This window comes from Physeter macrocephalus, chromosome 11, assembly GCF_002837175.3.
Source record: "Physeter macrocephalus isolate SW-GA chromosome 11, ASM283717v5, whole genome shotgun sequence".
Lineage (NCBI taxonomy): Eukaryota > Metazoa > Chordata > Mammalia > Artiodactyla > Physeteridae > Physeter > Physeter macrocephalus.
Genome location: NC_041224.1, coordinates 48,466,169 through 48,482,872, shown reverse-complemented (window position 1 = coordinate 48,482,872; position 16,704 = coordinate 48,466,169). Strand labels below are relative to the sequence as shown.

At 35.2% G+C, this 16,704-nt stretch overlaps 1 protein-coding gene across 3 annotated transcripts in view; it reads left to right on the top strand.

Moving 5' to 3' along the window:
- Positions 1-16,704, top strand: part of RSL24D1 (ribosomal L24 domain containing 1) — a 90,761-nt gene that overhangs the window by 47,184 nt on the left and 26,873 nt on the right. The window contains exon 6 of one of the 3 annotated variants that reach the window (XM_055087956.1): positions 16,273-16,441. The exons of the other annotated variants lie outside the window; for them this stretch is intronic. Coding sequence (XP_054943931.1) covers positions 16,273-16,322 — 50 coding nt within the window. The 3' untranslated portion in view covers positions 16,323-16,441. Of the gene's footprint in view, positions 1-16,272; positions 16,442-16,704 lie in introns of those variants that run through there. 3 annotated transcript variants of the gene reach the window in all.

The following is a 16,704-nucleotide window of genomic DNA, read 5'->3' as shown; positions in this document are numbered from 1 at the left end:
CTGGTGGCGCAGTGGTTGAGAGTCCGCCTGCCGATGCGGGGGACGCGGGTTCGTGCCCCGGTCCGGGAAGATCCCACATGCCGCGGAGCGGCTGGGCGCGTGAGCCATGGCCGCTGAGCCTGCGCGTCCGGAGCCTGCGCTCCGCAACGGGAGAGGCCACAGCAGTGAGAGGCCCGTGTATGGCAAAAAAAATAAAAATAAAAATAAATAAATAAATAAATAAAGGCAGCAAGAGAAGAAGAAACAGTCAGTTACAAGGGAACCCCTGTAAGCTGATTTCTCTACCGAAACTTTGCAGGCCAGAAGGGAGTGGCAAAACATATTCAAAGTCCTAAAAGACCACCTAAAAAGAAAATTACAGGGCAATATCTTTGATGAATACAGATGCAAAAATTCTTAATATTAGCAAACCAAATCCAACAACACATAAAAAAGGTCATACACCATGACCGAGTGGCATTCATTCCAAGTTCACAAGGATGGTTCAACATACACAAATCAATAAATGTGATACACCACATCAACAAAAAAAGACAAAAACCACATGATCATCTCAATAGCTGCAGAAAAAGCATTTGACAAAATTTAACACCCATTCATGATAAAAACCTTCACCAAAGTGGGTATAGAGGGAACATATCTTAACATAATAAGAGCTATTATGACAAACCCACAGCCAATATAACAATGGTGAAAAGCTGAAAGCCTTCCTGCTAAATTCTGGTACAAGACAAGGATGCCCACCTCTCACCACTTCTAGTCAACATAGTAATGGAAGTCCTAGGCACAGCAGTCAGACAAGAAAAAGAAATAAAATGTATCCAAACTGGAAGGGAAGAGGTAAAATTGTCATTATATGACGATAATAGGATACTATATAGAGAAAACTCCAAAGAATCCACAAAGAAAACTACTAGAACTGATAAATGAACTCAGCAAGGTAGCAGGATACAAGATTAACATATAGAAATCAGTTGCATTTCTTTACACTAACAATGAAATATTAGAAAGAGAAAGTAAAAAAAAAAATTTAAATTGCACCAAAAAAAACCCCAAAATCCCAAAACAAAACTTAGGAATAAACCTGACCAAGAGGTGAAAGACTTATATGCTGGGACGTATAAAACATTAAAAAGGAAATTAAAGATGATTCAAAGAAATGGAAAGATATCCCATGCTCTTGGACTGGAAGAATTAATATTGCTATCAGTATGCTATTTAACCTTACTACCCAAAGCAATACACAAATTTAATGTGATCCCTATCAAATTACCCATGACATTTTTCACAGAAGTAGGACAAATAATTCTAAAATTTATATGGACCCATAAAAGACCCAGAATTGCCAAAGCAGTCCTGAGGACAAAGAACAAAGCAGAAGGCATAACTCTCCCAGACTTCAGACAATGCTACAAAGCTATAGTAATCAAAACAGCATGGTATTGGCACAAAAACAGACATACGGATCAATGGAACAGAATAGAGAGCCCAAAACTAAACCCACACATCTATTGTCTATTAATCTTCAACAAAGGAGGCAAGAATATAAAATGCGGAAAAGTCTTTTCAGCAAGTGGTGCTAGAAAGTTAGACAGCTGCATGTAAGTCAATGAATTTAGAACACACCCTCACACCACGCACAAAAATAAACTCAAAATGGCTTAAAGTCTTAAATATAAGACATGACACCATAAAACTCCTAGAAGAGAACATAGGCAAAACATTCTCTGACATAAATCATACCAATGTTTTCTTAGGTCAGCCTCCCAAGGCAATAGAAATAAAAGCAAAAATAAACAGATGGGACATAATCAAACTTAAAAAGCTTTTGCACAGCAAATGAACCATAAACAAAATGAAAAGACAACCTATGGAATGGGAGAAAATATTTACAAACAATGAGACCGACAAGGACTTACTTTCCAAAATATACAAACAGCTCATACAACTCAACCACAACAGAAACAAACAACCCAATTGAAAAATGGGCAGAAGACCTAAATAGACATTTCTCTAAAGAAGCCATGGCCAACAGGCACATGAAAAGATGCTCAACATCGCTAATTATTAGAGAAAGGCAAATCAAAACTTCAGTGAGGTACCACCTCACACTAGTCAGAACGACCATCATTAAAAAGTCCACAAATAACAAATGCTGGAGAGGGTGTGGAGAAAAGGGAACCCTCCTACACTGTTGGTGGGCATGCAAGCAGGTGCAGCCATTATGGAAATTAGTGTGAAAGTACCTCAGAAAACTAAAAATAGAGTTACCATACGATCCAGCAATCCCATTCCTGGGCATATACCTGGACAAAGGTATAAATCAAAAAGATACATGCACCTCTATGTTCATAGTAGCACTATTCACAATAGCCAAAATATGGAAACAACCTAAATGTCCATCAACAGACGAATGGATAAAGATGTGGTGTATACAGAGACACACAAACACACACACAATGGAATACTACTCAGCCACAAAAAAATCCCCCAAAATAATGCCATTTGCAGCAACATGGATGCAACTAGAGATTATCACATTAAGTAAAGTAAGTCAGAAAGAGAGACACAAATACCATATGATATCACTTATATGTGGAATCTAAAGTATGGCACAAATGAACCTATCTACAAAACAGACAGACTCACAGGCATAGAGAACAGCCTTGTGGTTGCCAAGGGGGAGGGATGGATTGGGAGTTTGGGATTAGCAGATGTAAACTATTATATATAGGATGGACGAGCAACAGGGTCCCACTGTATAGCACAGAGAACTTCTATTCAATATCCTGTGATAAACCATAATGGAAAAGAATATTAAAAAAAAAGAATGATTATATGTGTATAACTGAGTCACTTTACAGTACAGCAGAGATTGGCACAGCATTGTAAATCAACTATACTTCAATAAAAAAAAAAAAGAAAAGAATGACACAGCCATTGAAGATATGACATAAACCAGTTAGAACCAACTATGCCCAAGATGGCAGAAGATTCAACTTCTGGTAGACTTTGACCCTCATTATATGCTCATTATAAACATTAACATGCTAAATGACACAACTACAGATACCATGACAGTTCCCAGGCTGACCAAAAAAGGCCAAAAAGTGGGTGGTGGCCCAACTCCTGGAAGTCCCTGACTCTTCTTCAAAATAGTTGGAATAATCCTCCTACTCTTTAGTGCATGAAATTAGCCAGCACATAAAAACTAACCACCCCCTTAGCCCAGGGCCACTTTCACCTTCTGAGACAACCATATTCTACCTATGGAATGTATACCTCTCTCAATATACCTGCTTTCACTTAAAAAACGAAGTCTACAAATAACTGGAGAAGGTGTGGAGAAAAGGGAACCCTCCTACACTGTTGGTGGGAATGTAAATTGGTGCAGCCACTATGGAAAACTTATGGAGGTTCCTCAGAAAACTGAAAATAGAATTACCATATGATCCAGCAATCCCACTCCTGGGCATATACCTAGAGAAAACTCTAATCTGAAAAGATATATGCACCCCTATGTTCATAGCAGCACTATTCACAATAGCCGAGACATGGTAACAACCTAAATGCTCATCAACAGATGAATGGATATAGAAGATGTGGTATAAATATACAATGGAACACTACTCAGCCATAAAAAAAACACTGAAATAATGCCATTTGCAGCAACATGGATGCAACTAGAGATTATCATACTAAGTGAAGTAAGTCAGAAAGAAAAAGACAAATACCATAGGATATCACTTATAAGTGGAATCTAAAATATGACACAAATGAACCTACCTACAAAACAGAAACAGGCTCACAGACATAGAGAACAGACTTGTAGTTCCCAAGGGGAAGGGGGAGTAGAGGAGGGATACATTGGGAGTTTAGGGTTAGTAGATACAAACGATTACATATAGAATGTATTGGCAACAAGGTCTTATTTTATAGCACAGGCAACCGTATTCAATGTCCTGGGATAAACCATAATGGAAAAGAATATTAAAAAAGAATGTAGGGGCTTCCCTGGTGGCGCAGTGGTTGCGCGTCCGCCTGCCGTCTGCAACGGGAGAGGCCGCAGCAGAGGGAGGCCCGCATACCACAAAAAAAAAAAAAAAAAAAAAAAGAATGTATATATATATGTATAACTGAGTCACTTTGCTGTACAGCAGAAATTAACACATTATAAATCAACTATACTTCAATTAAAAAAAACCCAAAAACCAAAGTCCTGAAACAGAAAAACCTGCAACCTAAGATAATCAACCCAGCAATATTATCATTTAGAATAGAAGGAGAGATAAAGAATTTCTCAGACAAGCAAAAACTAAAAGAAATACTGAAAGTTCTTCTCTAAATAAAAAAGAAGCAAGAATCTACAGGAAAGGGAAAATCACAATAGGAAAAGCCATATATAAATATGGCCTTTCCCTATTGTGATTCTCTCTCTCTCTATATAGTAGATAAATAAGCCCATATATTGATTAAAAAAATAAAAAAACTCTGTGAAAGCGATTATAACGACAATGAACAGCAAAAGGATAAACATGAGAATGTAAAATAGGACATCAAAATCATAAACTGTTGGGGGAGTAAGAAAGTGTAGATTTTTAAAGACTGTGTTTGACCTTGCATGACTATAAGTCAACAGCAAGCAGATATAGTTATGGGTTAACGTACTTGAAAATCAGGATGATCACAAATCAAAAACATACAATAGATTCAGAAAAACTAAAAAGCATAAAACAAGAGAAAACCATCAAACAACAAAAGGGAAAACAAAAAGAAGAAGAAAGGAACAAAAAAGAAATCCAAAATCAACTGGAAAACAAGGTTTAAAAACACAATAAATATATACCTATCAATAATTACTTTAAACGTCAATGAAGTAACTGCTCCAATCAAAAGACATAGAGTGGCACACTGGATAAGAAAACAAGAATCTACAATATGCTGCCAACAAGAGACCTACTTTAGGGCAAAGTATGCACACAGATTGAAAGTGAGGGGATGGAAAAAAATATTTCACACCAATGGAAATGACCAGAAAGTGTGGGTAGCAATAGTCACATCAGACACAATAGACTTTAAAACAAAGACCATAAAGAAAGACAAAGAAGGACACTATATAATGATAAAAGGATCAATACAAGAAGAGGATATTACACTCATTAACATATATGCAAACAATACTGGAGCATCTAAATACATAAAACAAATACTAACAGACATAATTGGAGAAATTGATGAGAATACAATAATAGTAGGAGACTTTAACTCCCATTGACATCAATCGACAGATCTAGACAGAAAAATCAGTAAGGCAACAGAGATTCCAAATGACAAAATAGAACTGTTATTTTTAATTGATATCTACAGGACATTACATCCCTCCCCTCCAAAAAAAAAGCCCAAACAGAATATACATTCCTTTCAAGTGCATTCATTTCAAGGAACATTCTCTAGGATAGACTGCATACTAGGACAGAAAACAAGTCTCAACAAATTTAAGAAGATAGAAATTATTTCAAGTATCTTTTCTGACCCAAACAGCATGAAACTAGAAATCAACCACAGAAAGAGAAATGAGAAAAAAAAATGATTACATGGAGACTAAACAACATGCTCCCCCAAAAGCTAATGGGTCAATGATGAAATCAAAGAGGAAATTTAAAAAATACCTTGAGACAAAGGACAATGAAAACACAACCATACAAAATCTATGGTATGCAGCAAAAGCAGTCCTAAGAGCAAAGTTCATAGCAATACAGGTCTTCCTCAAAAAGAAAAAGCCCAAATAAATAACCTAGCCTACCACCTTAAAGAATTAGAAAAAGAAGAAGAAACAGAACCTAAAGTCAGCAGAAGGAAGGAAATAAAGATCAGACAGGAAATAAATAAAATTGAGATAAAAAAACAATAGAAAAAAATTAATAAAACCAAAGTTGTTTTTGAAAGGATTTACAAAATCTAGAAACCTCTGGCCAGGCTCACCAAAAAGAAAAGAGAGAGGATCCAAAAAAACGAAATAAGGATTAAAAGGGGAGAAATAACTGATAATGCAGAAATACAAAAAATCATAAGAAAATACTATGAACACTTATATGCCAATGAAATTGATAACCTAGATATGGACAAGTTTCTAGAAACATACAGCCTGCCAAAACTGAATCAAGAAGAAACATAAAATTTGAACAGACTGTTCACTAGAGGTGGTCTATAATCTGTAATAAAAAAGAAAATCCCTGCAAACAAAGTTCAGGACCAGATGGCTTCACTGGAGACTTCTACCAAACATAGAGAAAACTTACACTTATCCTTCTCAAACTCTTCCAAAAGATTGAATAGGAGGGAACACTCCCAAAGTCATTCTATGAAGCCAAAATCACCCTGATCCCAAAACCAAAGACAGTATCAAAAAAGAAAATTACAGGTCAATATCTATGATGAATATAGATGCAAAAATCCTTAAGAAAATATTAACAAACAAATTCCAATAACACATAAAAAGGATCATACACCACAATCAAGTTGGATTTATTTCAAGGTCAGAAGGATGGTTTAACATACACAAATCAATCAGAGTGACACACCACATCAACAAAGGTAAAGACAAAACGCGCATGATCATCTCAATAGATGCAGAAAAAGCATTTGATAAAATTCACCACCATTCATGATAAAAAATCTTCACCAAAGTGGGTATACAGAGAACATATCTCAACATAATAAAAGTCATTTATGACAAACCCACAGCCAACATAATACTCAATGGTGAAAAGCTGAAAGCCTTCCTGCTCACACGTGGAACCAGACATAATAAAAGTCATTTATGACAAACCCACAGCCAACATAATACTCAATGGTGAAAAGCTGAAAGCCTTCCTGCTCACATGTGGAACCAGACAAGGATGCCCACTCTCACCACTTCTATTCAACATAGTATTGGAAGTCCTAGGCACAGCAGTCAGACAAGAAAAAGAAGTAAAATGTATCCAAACTGGAAGGGAAGAGGTAAAATTTTCATTATATGCAGATAATAGGATACTATATATAAAAACCCCCAAAGAATCCACAAAAAAACTACTAGAACTGATAAATGAACCCAGCAAGGTAGCAGGATACAAGATTAACATACAGAAGTCGGTTGCATTTCTTTACACTAAGGTATCAGAAAGAGAAAGTAAATATCAATCCTGTTTAAAATCGCATAAAAAAATACCTAGGAATAAACCTAACCAAGGAGGTCAAAGACTTATATGCTGAGAACTATAAAACATTGACAAAGGAAATTAAAGATAATTCAAAGAAATGGAAAGTTATCCCATTCTCTTGGATTGGAAGCATTAATATTGTTAAAATGACCATACTACCCAAAGTGATACACAGATTTAATGTGATCCCTATCAAATTACCTATGACATTTTTCACAGAACTAGAACAAATAATTCTAAAATTTATATGGAACCACAAATGACCCAGAATTGCCCAAGCAATCCTGAGGAAAAAGAACAAAGCTGGAGGCATAACCCTCCCAGACTTCAGACAATACTACAAAGCTATAGTAATCAAAACAGTGTAGTATTAGCACAAAAACAGACATATAGATCAATGGAACAGAATAGAGAGCCCAGAAATAAACCCACACACTTACCATCAATTAATCAACAAAGGAGGCAAGAATATGCAATGAAGAAAAGATAGTTTTTAAATTAAAAAAAAATTTATACAGCAGGTTCTTATTAGTTATCTATTTTATATATATTAGTGTATATATGTCAATTCCAATCTCCCAATTCATCCCAGCACCACCCACCCTCCTGCTTTCCCCCCTTGGTGTCCATACTTTTGTTCTCTAGAAAAGACAGTATCTTTATCAAGTGGTGTTGGGAAAGCTGGATAGCTGCATGTAAATCAATTAAGTTAGAACACTCCCTCACACCATAAACAAAAATAAACTCAAAATGGCTTAAAGACTTAAATATAAGACATGACACCATAAAACTCCTAGAAAGGAACACAGATGAAACATTCTCTGACATAAATTGTAGCAATATTTTCTTAGGTATCCCAAAGCAATAGAAATAAAAGCAAAAATAAACAAATGGGACTTAATCAAACTTAAAATCTTTTTCACAGCAAGGGAAACCATAAACAAAACAAAAAGACAACCTATGGAATGGGAGAAAATATTTGCAAACAATGAAACTGACAAAGGCTTAATTTCCAAAATATATACAGCTTCTACAACTCAATATCAAAAAAAAAAACCACCCAATCAAAAAATGGTTCGATGACCTTAATAGACATTTCTCTAAAGAAGCCATGGCCAACAGGAACATGAAGAGATGCTCAACATTACTAGTTATTAGAGAAATGCAAATCAAAAATATAATGAGGTATCACCTCACACCAGCCAGAGTGGCCACCATCAGAAAGTCTACAAATAACAAATGCTGGAGAGGGTGTGGAGAAAAGGGACCCCTCCTATACTGTTGGTGGGAATGTAAATTAATGCAGCCACTATGAAGAATAATGGAGGTACTTCAGAAAACTAAAAAGTTTTACCATATGATCCAGCAATCCCATTCCTGGCCATATATTTGGAAAAGATGAAAACTCTAACTCAAGAGGATACATGCACCCCACTGTTCATAGCAGCACTATTTACAATAGCCAGGACATGGAGGCAACTTAAATGTCCATTGACAGATGAGTGGATAGAGAAGAAGTGGTACATATATACAATGGAATATTACTCAGCCACAAAAATGAATGAAATAATGCCATTTGTAGCAACATGGATGGACTCAGAGATTATCATATTAAGTGAGTCAGACAGAGAAAGACAAGTATCATATGGTATCACTTATATGTGGAATCTAAAATAAACAGTACAAATGAACTTATTTACAAAACCGAAACAGACTCACAGACATGGAAAACAAACTTATGGTTACCAAAGGGGAAAGGGGAAAAGGGGGGAGGGATAAATTAGGAGTATGGGATTAACAGATCTACACTATTATAAAATAGATAACAAGGAACTACTGTATAGCATCAGGAACTATATTCAATATTTTGTAATAACCAATAATGAAAAAGAATCTGAAAAAGGATGTGTGTGTGTGTGTGTGTGTGTGTGTGTATGTATATATGGAACTGAATTACTTTGCTGTACACCTGAAACTACCACAATATTGTAAATAAACTATACTTCACTTAAAAAAAGATATAGCTTGGGTAATTGAGAAAAAAAGAAAAAACAAGACCATCCTTATGCTGCCTACAGTAGACTCACTTCAGAGCTAAAGACACACAAACTTAAAGTGAGGTGATGGAAAAAGGTATTCCAGGCACACTGAAATGACAAGAAAGCTGGGGTATCAATATTCATGTCAGTCAAAGTAGACTTTAAAACAAAGTCTATAACATAAGACAGAGGTAACTTACATAATGATAAAAGATCAATACATGAAGTGGCTATAATGTTCCTACACATGCACATAATATAAGCACACGTAAATACATAAAGCAAATATTAACAGACATAAAGGGAGAAACTGACAATACAACAATAGCAGGGAGTTTTAACACCCCAGTTACATCAATGGACAGATCGAGAGAGAAAATCAGTAAGGAAACACTGGCCTTAAATGATACATTTGACCAGATGGACTTGGTAGACACCTACTGGACAGTACATTCAAAAACAGCAGAATACACATTCTTTTCAAGTGCACATGGAAAGTTCTCCAGGATAGATCCCATGCTAGGCCACAAAGCAAGTCTCAAAATTTAAAAGGATACTGACCACAGTGTTATGAAACTAGTAATCAATTGCAGGAAGAAAAATAGGAAAAACATAAACACTTGGAGACTGAACATCATGCTACTAAAAAACCAATAAATCATTGAAGAAATTAAGGAGGAAGTAAGAAAATACCTTGAAACACATGAAAATAAAGTCACAACTTTCCAAACTCTACAGGATGCAATAGAAGCAGTTCTAAGAGGGAAGTTTATAGTGATGCAGGCCTGCCACAAGAAACAAGAAAAATCTCAAACAATCAACCTAACCTACCACCTAAGGAATTAGACAAGAACAAAGTCCAAAGTCACCAGGAGGGACATAATAAAGGTCAGAGAGGAATTAAATCAAATAGAGACCAGAAAAACAACAATAAGAACAAGAACAAAAACAACAATAGAAAAGATCAAAACCACCAAGAGCTATTTTTTTAAAAAAGGTAAACAAAGTTGATAAACCTTTAGCCAGGTTCATAACAAAAGAGGATCCAAATAAACAAAATATAAAAGAGGAGAAATTACAACTCATACCATAGAGATACAAAAAATTTAGAAGAAAGCACTATGAACTGTTATATGCCAAAAAATTGGACAAACTAGAAGAAATGGATAAATTCCCAGAAACATACAATCTTCTAAAACTGAATCAGGAAGAAGTGGATAACATTAACAGACCAACTACCAGTAATGAAATTGAATTTGTAATAAAAAAAATTCCTAACAAATAAACATTCAGGACTGGATGGCTTCACAGATGAATTCTATCAAACATATAAAGAAGAGGTACTACTTATCCTTTTCAAAATATTCCAAAAATTTGAAGAGAGGGGAACACTCTCAAATTCATTTTATGAGGCCACCATTAGCCTGACACCAAAACCCAACCAAAACAGTACAAATAAAATTACAAGCCAGTATCCGATGAATACATAGATGCAAAAATCCTTAACAAAATATTAGCAAACCAAATTCAATACATAAAAAGGATCATACACCATGATTAATTGAGATTTATTTGAGGGTTGCAAGGATGATTCAATATCCACAAATAAATCAATGATACACCACATTAACAAAACAAAGGATCAAAATCACATGATCACCTCAATAGATGCAGAAAGCATTTGACAGAATTCACCACCCATTCATGATAAAAACTCTCAATTAAAGGGAGTGTAGAGGGAACATATCTCAACATAATAAAGGCCATCTATGACAAACCCACAGCTAACATTGTACTCAATGGTGAAAAACTGAAAAATTTTCCTTTAACATCAGAAACAAGGATGTCCACTCTTGCCTTTTCTATTTCACATAGTATTGGAAGTCCTGGCCACAGCAAACAGATGAGAAAAAGAAACTGAAGGCATTCAGATTGGAAGGGAAAAAGCAAAACTGTCACAATTTGCAGATGACATGACACTATATGCATAAAACCCTAAAGTCTCCACTAAAAAAAATATTACAACTAATAAATGAATTCAGTGGAGTTTTAGGACATAAGATTAATATACAGTAATCTGTTTTTTTTTTATCTACACTAATAATTAACTATGAGAAAGAGAAAGCAAGGAAACAGTCCTGTTTAAAATTGCATCAAAAAGAATAAAATAACTTGGAATAAACTTAACCACAGAGGTTAAGACCTTTACTTTGAAAACTATAAAACATTGATGGAGGAAACTGAAGATGATACAAAGTAATGAAAAAATATCACGTGTTCAGGAATTAGAAGAATTAATATTGTCCAAGTGTCCATATGACCCAAAGCAATCTACAGATTTAATGCAATCCCTATCAAAATACCCATGACATTTTTCATAGAACTAGAATAAGCCTAAAATTGCTATTTATCTACAAAATACCCTAAATAGCCAAAACAATCTTAAGAAAAAAGAACAAAGCTGGAGTTATCACGTGCCCTGATTTCAGACTACACTACAAAGCTACAGTAATCAAAACGTTATGGTACTGGCTCAGAAACAGACACATAGATCAATGGAACAGAGAGATCAGAACTAAACCCACACATATATGGTAAATTAAACTACAACAAAAAGGAAAAACTATACAATGGGGAAAATACAGTCTCTCTTCAATAAATGGTGCTGAGAAAATTGGACAGCCACACATAAATGAATAAAATTAGAAAATTTTCTCAAACCATGTACAAAAATAAACCCACAATTGTAAAGACCTAAATATAAGGCCAGAAATCATAAAACTCCTGGAAGGAAACATAGGTAGTACACCCTGACATAATTCTCAGTAGAATTTTTTTGATCTGTCTCTTCAGGCAAGGGAAACAAAAGCAAAAGTAAACAAATCGGATCTAGTTAAACTTAAAAGCTTTTGTTCAGCAAAGAAAACCATGAACAAAATGAAAAAACAACCTACTGAATGAGAGAAGATATTTTTGCAAATGATATAACTGATAAGGGGTTTACATCCAAAATATATTTAGAAGCTCATACAATTCACTACCAAAAAACAACCTGATTAAAAAAATGGGTGAAGACCTGAATAGATATCTTTCCAAAGAAGATGTACAGATGGCCAAGAGGCACATGAAAAGATGCTCAACATCACTAATCAGGGAAATGCAAATCAAAACCACAATGAGATATCACCTCATACCTGTCAGAAAGGCTAAAATAAACAAGACCATAAAAAACAAATTTTGGCAAGGATGTGGAGAAAAGGGAACATTCATTCACTGTTGGTGGGAATATAAATTGGTATAGCCACTATGGAAAACAGTATGGAGGTTCCTCAAAATATTAAGAATAGAACTACCATATGATCTAACAATTCCACTCTGGGTATATATCTGAAGAATAAAAACACACTAATTTAAAAGGATATATGCACCCCGCCCCATGTTCATAGCAGCACTGTTTATAATAGCCAAGATACAGAAACAACCTAAGTGTCCATCAGCAGGTAACTGGGTAAAGAAGATGTGATATTATATATATATAACATATATACTATATATATATATATTATATACAATATATATGTAACATATATACTATATATATAACATATATACATTATACATATATAACATAAAATAGTTCATTGGAATATTAGTCATAAAAAAGAATGAAGATTTTCCACTTGCAACAATATGGATGGATCTGGATGTTATTATCACTAGTGAAGTAAGTCAGACAGAGAAAAATAAATACTGTATGTTTTCACTTATATGTGGAATCTAAAAAATAAAAAAATGAAGGTAACAAAACATAAGCAGACAGATACATAGAACAAATGAGTGTTTATCAGAGGGCAGAGGGGTGGGGAGAGCAGCAAGATAGGGGAAGGGGATTGAGAGGTACAAAATACTACATATAAAATAAGATATAAGGAAGTAATATACAGCACAAGGAATATAACCAATATTTTATGACAACTTTAAATGTAATATAATCTATAAAAATATCTAATCACTATGTTGTACACCTGAATTAATACATTAGTTATATTATAAATAAAGTATAAATAAATTATGCTTCAATAAAAAAAGCAAAAAAAGATAATATAAATTCTTGTTTGGTTGTGGAGAAAATCCAACATTTGTATACTGTTGGTTGTAATTTAAAAATTAAAAATAGAGCTACTACATGACCCAGCAATCCCACTTCCTGGTATATATCAAAAGGAAACAAAACCGTTATGGCAAAGAGGTATCTGTATACTTCCATGTTCGTTGCACATTATTTACAATAGCCAAGACATAAAAGCAATCTAAGTCTGCTGACCATAAATGTGTAAAGAAAATGTCAACACACACATGTACACACACACAAAGAGGAATATTATTCAGCCGTAAAAAGAAGGAAATCTTTCCTTTAGTGATAACGTGCATGGACCTTGGGGGCATTATGCTGAATGAAATAAGCCAAATAGACAAATACTGCATGGTATCACTTATATGCAGAATTGAAAAAAGAGGTGAAACTCAGAAACAGAGTATGAAAGTGATTGCTGGGGGCAGGGGAATGTAGGAAATAGGGAGAGGTTGGTAGAAGGGGACAAACTTTCTGCTATAAGAGGATCTAATGTAAAACACGGTGGCTATAGTGGCTTAACACTGTATTGTGTAATTGAAATTTGCTAAGAGTAAAACTTAAGTGTCTCAGCCACACACACAAACGGTAAATATGTGAGGCAATGGATGTGTTAATTAACTTGATGTGAGGAATCCCTTCATAATGTATGTTTATGTAGATTAAAATATCAGGTTGTATACTTCAAATATCTTACAATTTTATTTGTCAATTTTAACTAAAGAAAGCTAAATTTTAACTAAAGGAAAATGCTATCAGATGATCCTAATGTGTTCCCAAGGTTGAGGACTAACATCAATAACATCTAGAATTTCTTAGTTTAGGCAATTAATGCAAAGTTGTTTTCAAATAATGCCTTTTCAAGAGGAATTTTACCAAACACTAATTTGTTTCATCATGTTATCAAGTGGCTTTCCAAAATAATGGAAGCATTTTTAGCATGATGTGTGTATAACTTCAACAGCAGTTATTTAATTTTCCAAGTGCCTAATGACTCCACTATGGTAGTTAACTGGATAGTTGTGGCTCGCAGGCTCTAGAGAGCAGGCTCAGTAGTTGTGGCGCGTGGGCTTAGTTGCTCTGTGGCATGTGGGATCTTCCCGGACCAAGGCTCGGACCCGTGTCCCCTGCCGCGTGGGCTTAGTTGCTCTGTGGCATGTGGGATCTTCCCGGACCAAGGCTCGAACCCGTGTCCCCTGCATTGGCAGGTGGATTCTTAACCACTGCACCACCAGGGAAGCCCTTTAATTCTTACAGTTATGAATGGCCTGGCTAGGACTCCTTGAATCCTACATGAGGCTCTCATCATATTCTTTATCTTCCACTTGTGTTTCTTCCACGAAGTAGCTTATCACAAAAAATAAAACTTACCTACCTTTAAAGAGAGGTTAAGAGAATGTATGAGTGGAACAAGTTGGGCGTTTTGTTTAAGAGAGATGTATTGTACCATCTGTAGGCGGACGGAGCCAAAGGATGGAATATTACTTGAAGCATTTTTCTCATACCCTTGTTATAATCAAATTTGTATTTTCTCAATCACTTTGGGGTTCGGGGTCCACTAATTAGATATAAAAAGGTACAAAGTGTTAGCGCAGATGAACTATTCAAACTCATTTTGGAATGTTTCCATCACAAAACATAAACGTTTAGCCAAAGTGGCATCTTCCAAATTTCTTAGTCTTAATTTACAATAATATTCAAAGACACCACTTTCTGCCTTTATTCTTTTCTTCTCAGTAAGGAAGCTGTAAAGTCATGAGGCAATGAATAGGTATTACCTTCTAAAGGAACAACAGAGCTAGGGAGACTCGCTAAATAATTCATCATTTCCCTACCTCCACCAAAATCTCTTCATTCCAACTGCAAACTTGAAACTGAAGTGTTCAGGTCTTGGACTTTTAATCTGCCTCTTAATACACTTCCTTCTTCTCTGAAGTCAAAGTACATTTATAACCTATTTATTACTTCAGAATCAACCTTAAATGTACTCTTTTTGGATAAGTTTCAAAATTAGCAGTTTGCAAGGAGTTTGAAATTTTAACTGCCATCTTTCACGTATCTATTCATCTATTTAATGGATATTGAGCTGCAACAATGTGCCAGGCACAGCTCTAGACAATGTGTGGATATTGTAGCATATAGAAAATAGAGAAATAAATCCCTGAACTCATGGTGCAGTGTGGGAGAGAATGTCCCAGGTAAAGGCTGACACCAATCCCAAACAGAAAATAATGCAAGGGTATGCCAAAAGTTTTAAAATAAGAGGACATTAAAAAACCAAAAAAACCCCCCACCCCATCTTGACCCAGAAATCTTAAGAAATATAATCTAAGAAATAATTTTGTGCCAGCATATGCATGTACAAAGATCTTCATCATATTTTAGCACAACACTGAAAACAAGGACTGGTTAAATAAATTAAGGACAGTTTACTAAATTATAGCACATCATGTAGTAGAATATTCTGAAGCCATTAAAAAAGATGCCACAGAAATGTTTCTTATTACAAAGATGCTTATAATATGTTGTTAAGTGAAAGTTGAGGGTTTCAGAAGCAGACTCACAGTTACAAAGAACACACTAGTGTTTACCAGTGGGGAGAGGGAAAGGGGGAGGTGCAAGATAGGGGTAAGGGTGTAAGAACTACAAACTACTACGTATAAATTAAATAAGCAACAAGGATATATTGTATAGCACAGGGAGATACAGCCATTATTTTATAATAACTTTCAATGGAGTATAATCTATAAAAGTATTGAATCACTGTGTTGTACACCTGAAACCAATAAAAGATTGTAAATCAACTATACTTCAATAAAAAATTTGGGGGCTTTCGAAATTGTATGATGTGACTCCACATAAACAGTGGTTTTCAACTGGATGCTATTTTGCCTTTCAGGGGACATTTGTCAACGTTTAGAGACATTTTTGGCTGCTACACTGAGGTGATGCATCTTGTGACTAGAGGTCAGGGATAGGACAGTCCCCTACAACAAAGAATTATTTGGTCCAACATGTCAGTAGTGCTGAAGTTGAGAAACCCTGCTCTTAAATAATTACATACAACATTGAAAGGAAACATACATTTTGGATAAATAGGGTCATGGATTTTTTTTATGTTATTTTTCTTTGTGTGTTTATCTGCATTTTGTTTTAAATGAGAAAGTATTGACTTTGTAATTAGAAACAAAAAGAAACTATTCAAAATGTGGTGCTGGGCTTCCCTGGTGGCACAGTGGTTGAGAGACCGCCTGCCGATGCAGGGGACACGGGTTCGTGCCCCGGTCCGGGAAGATCCCACATGCCGCGGAGCAACTAAGCCCGTGAGCCA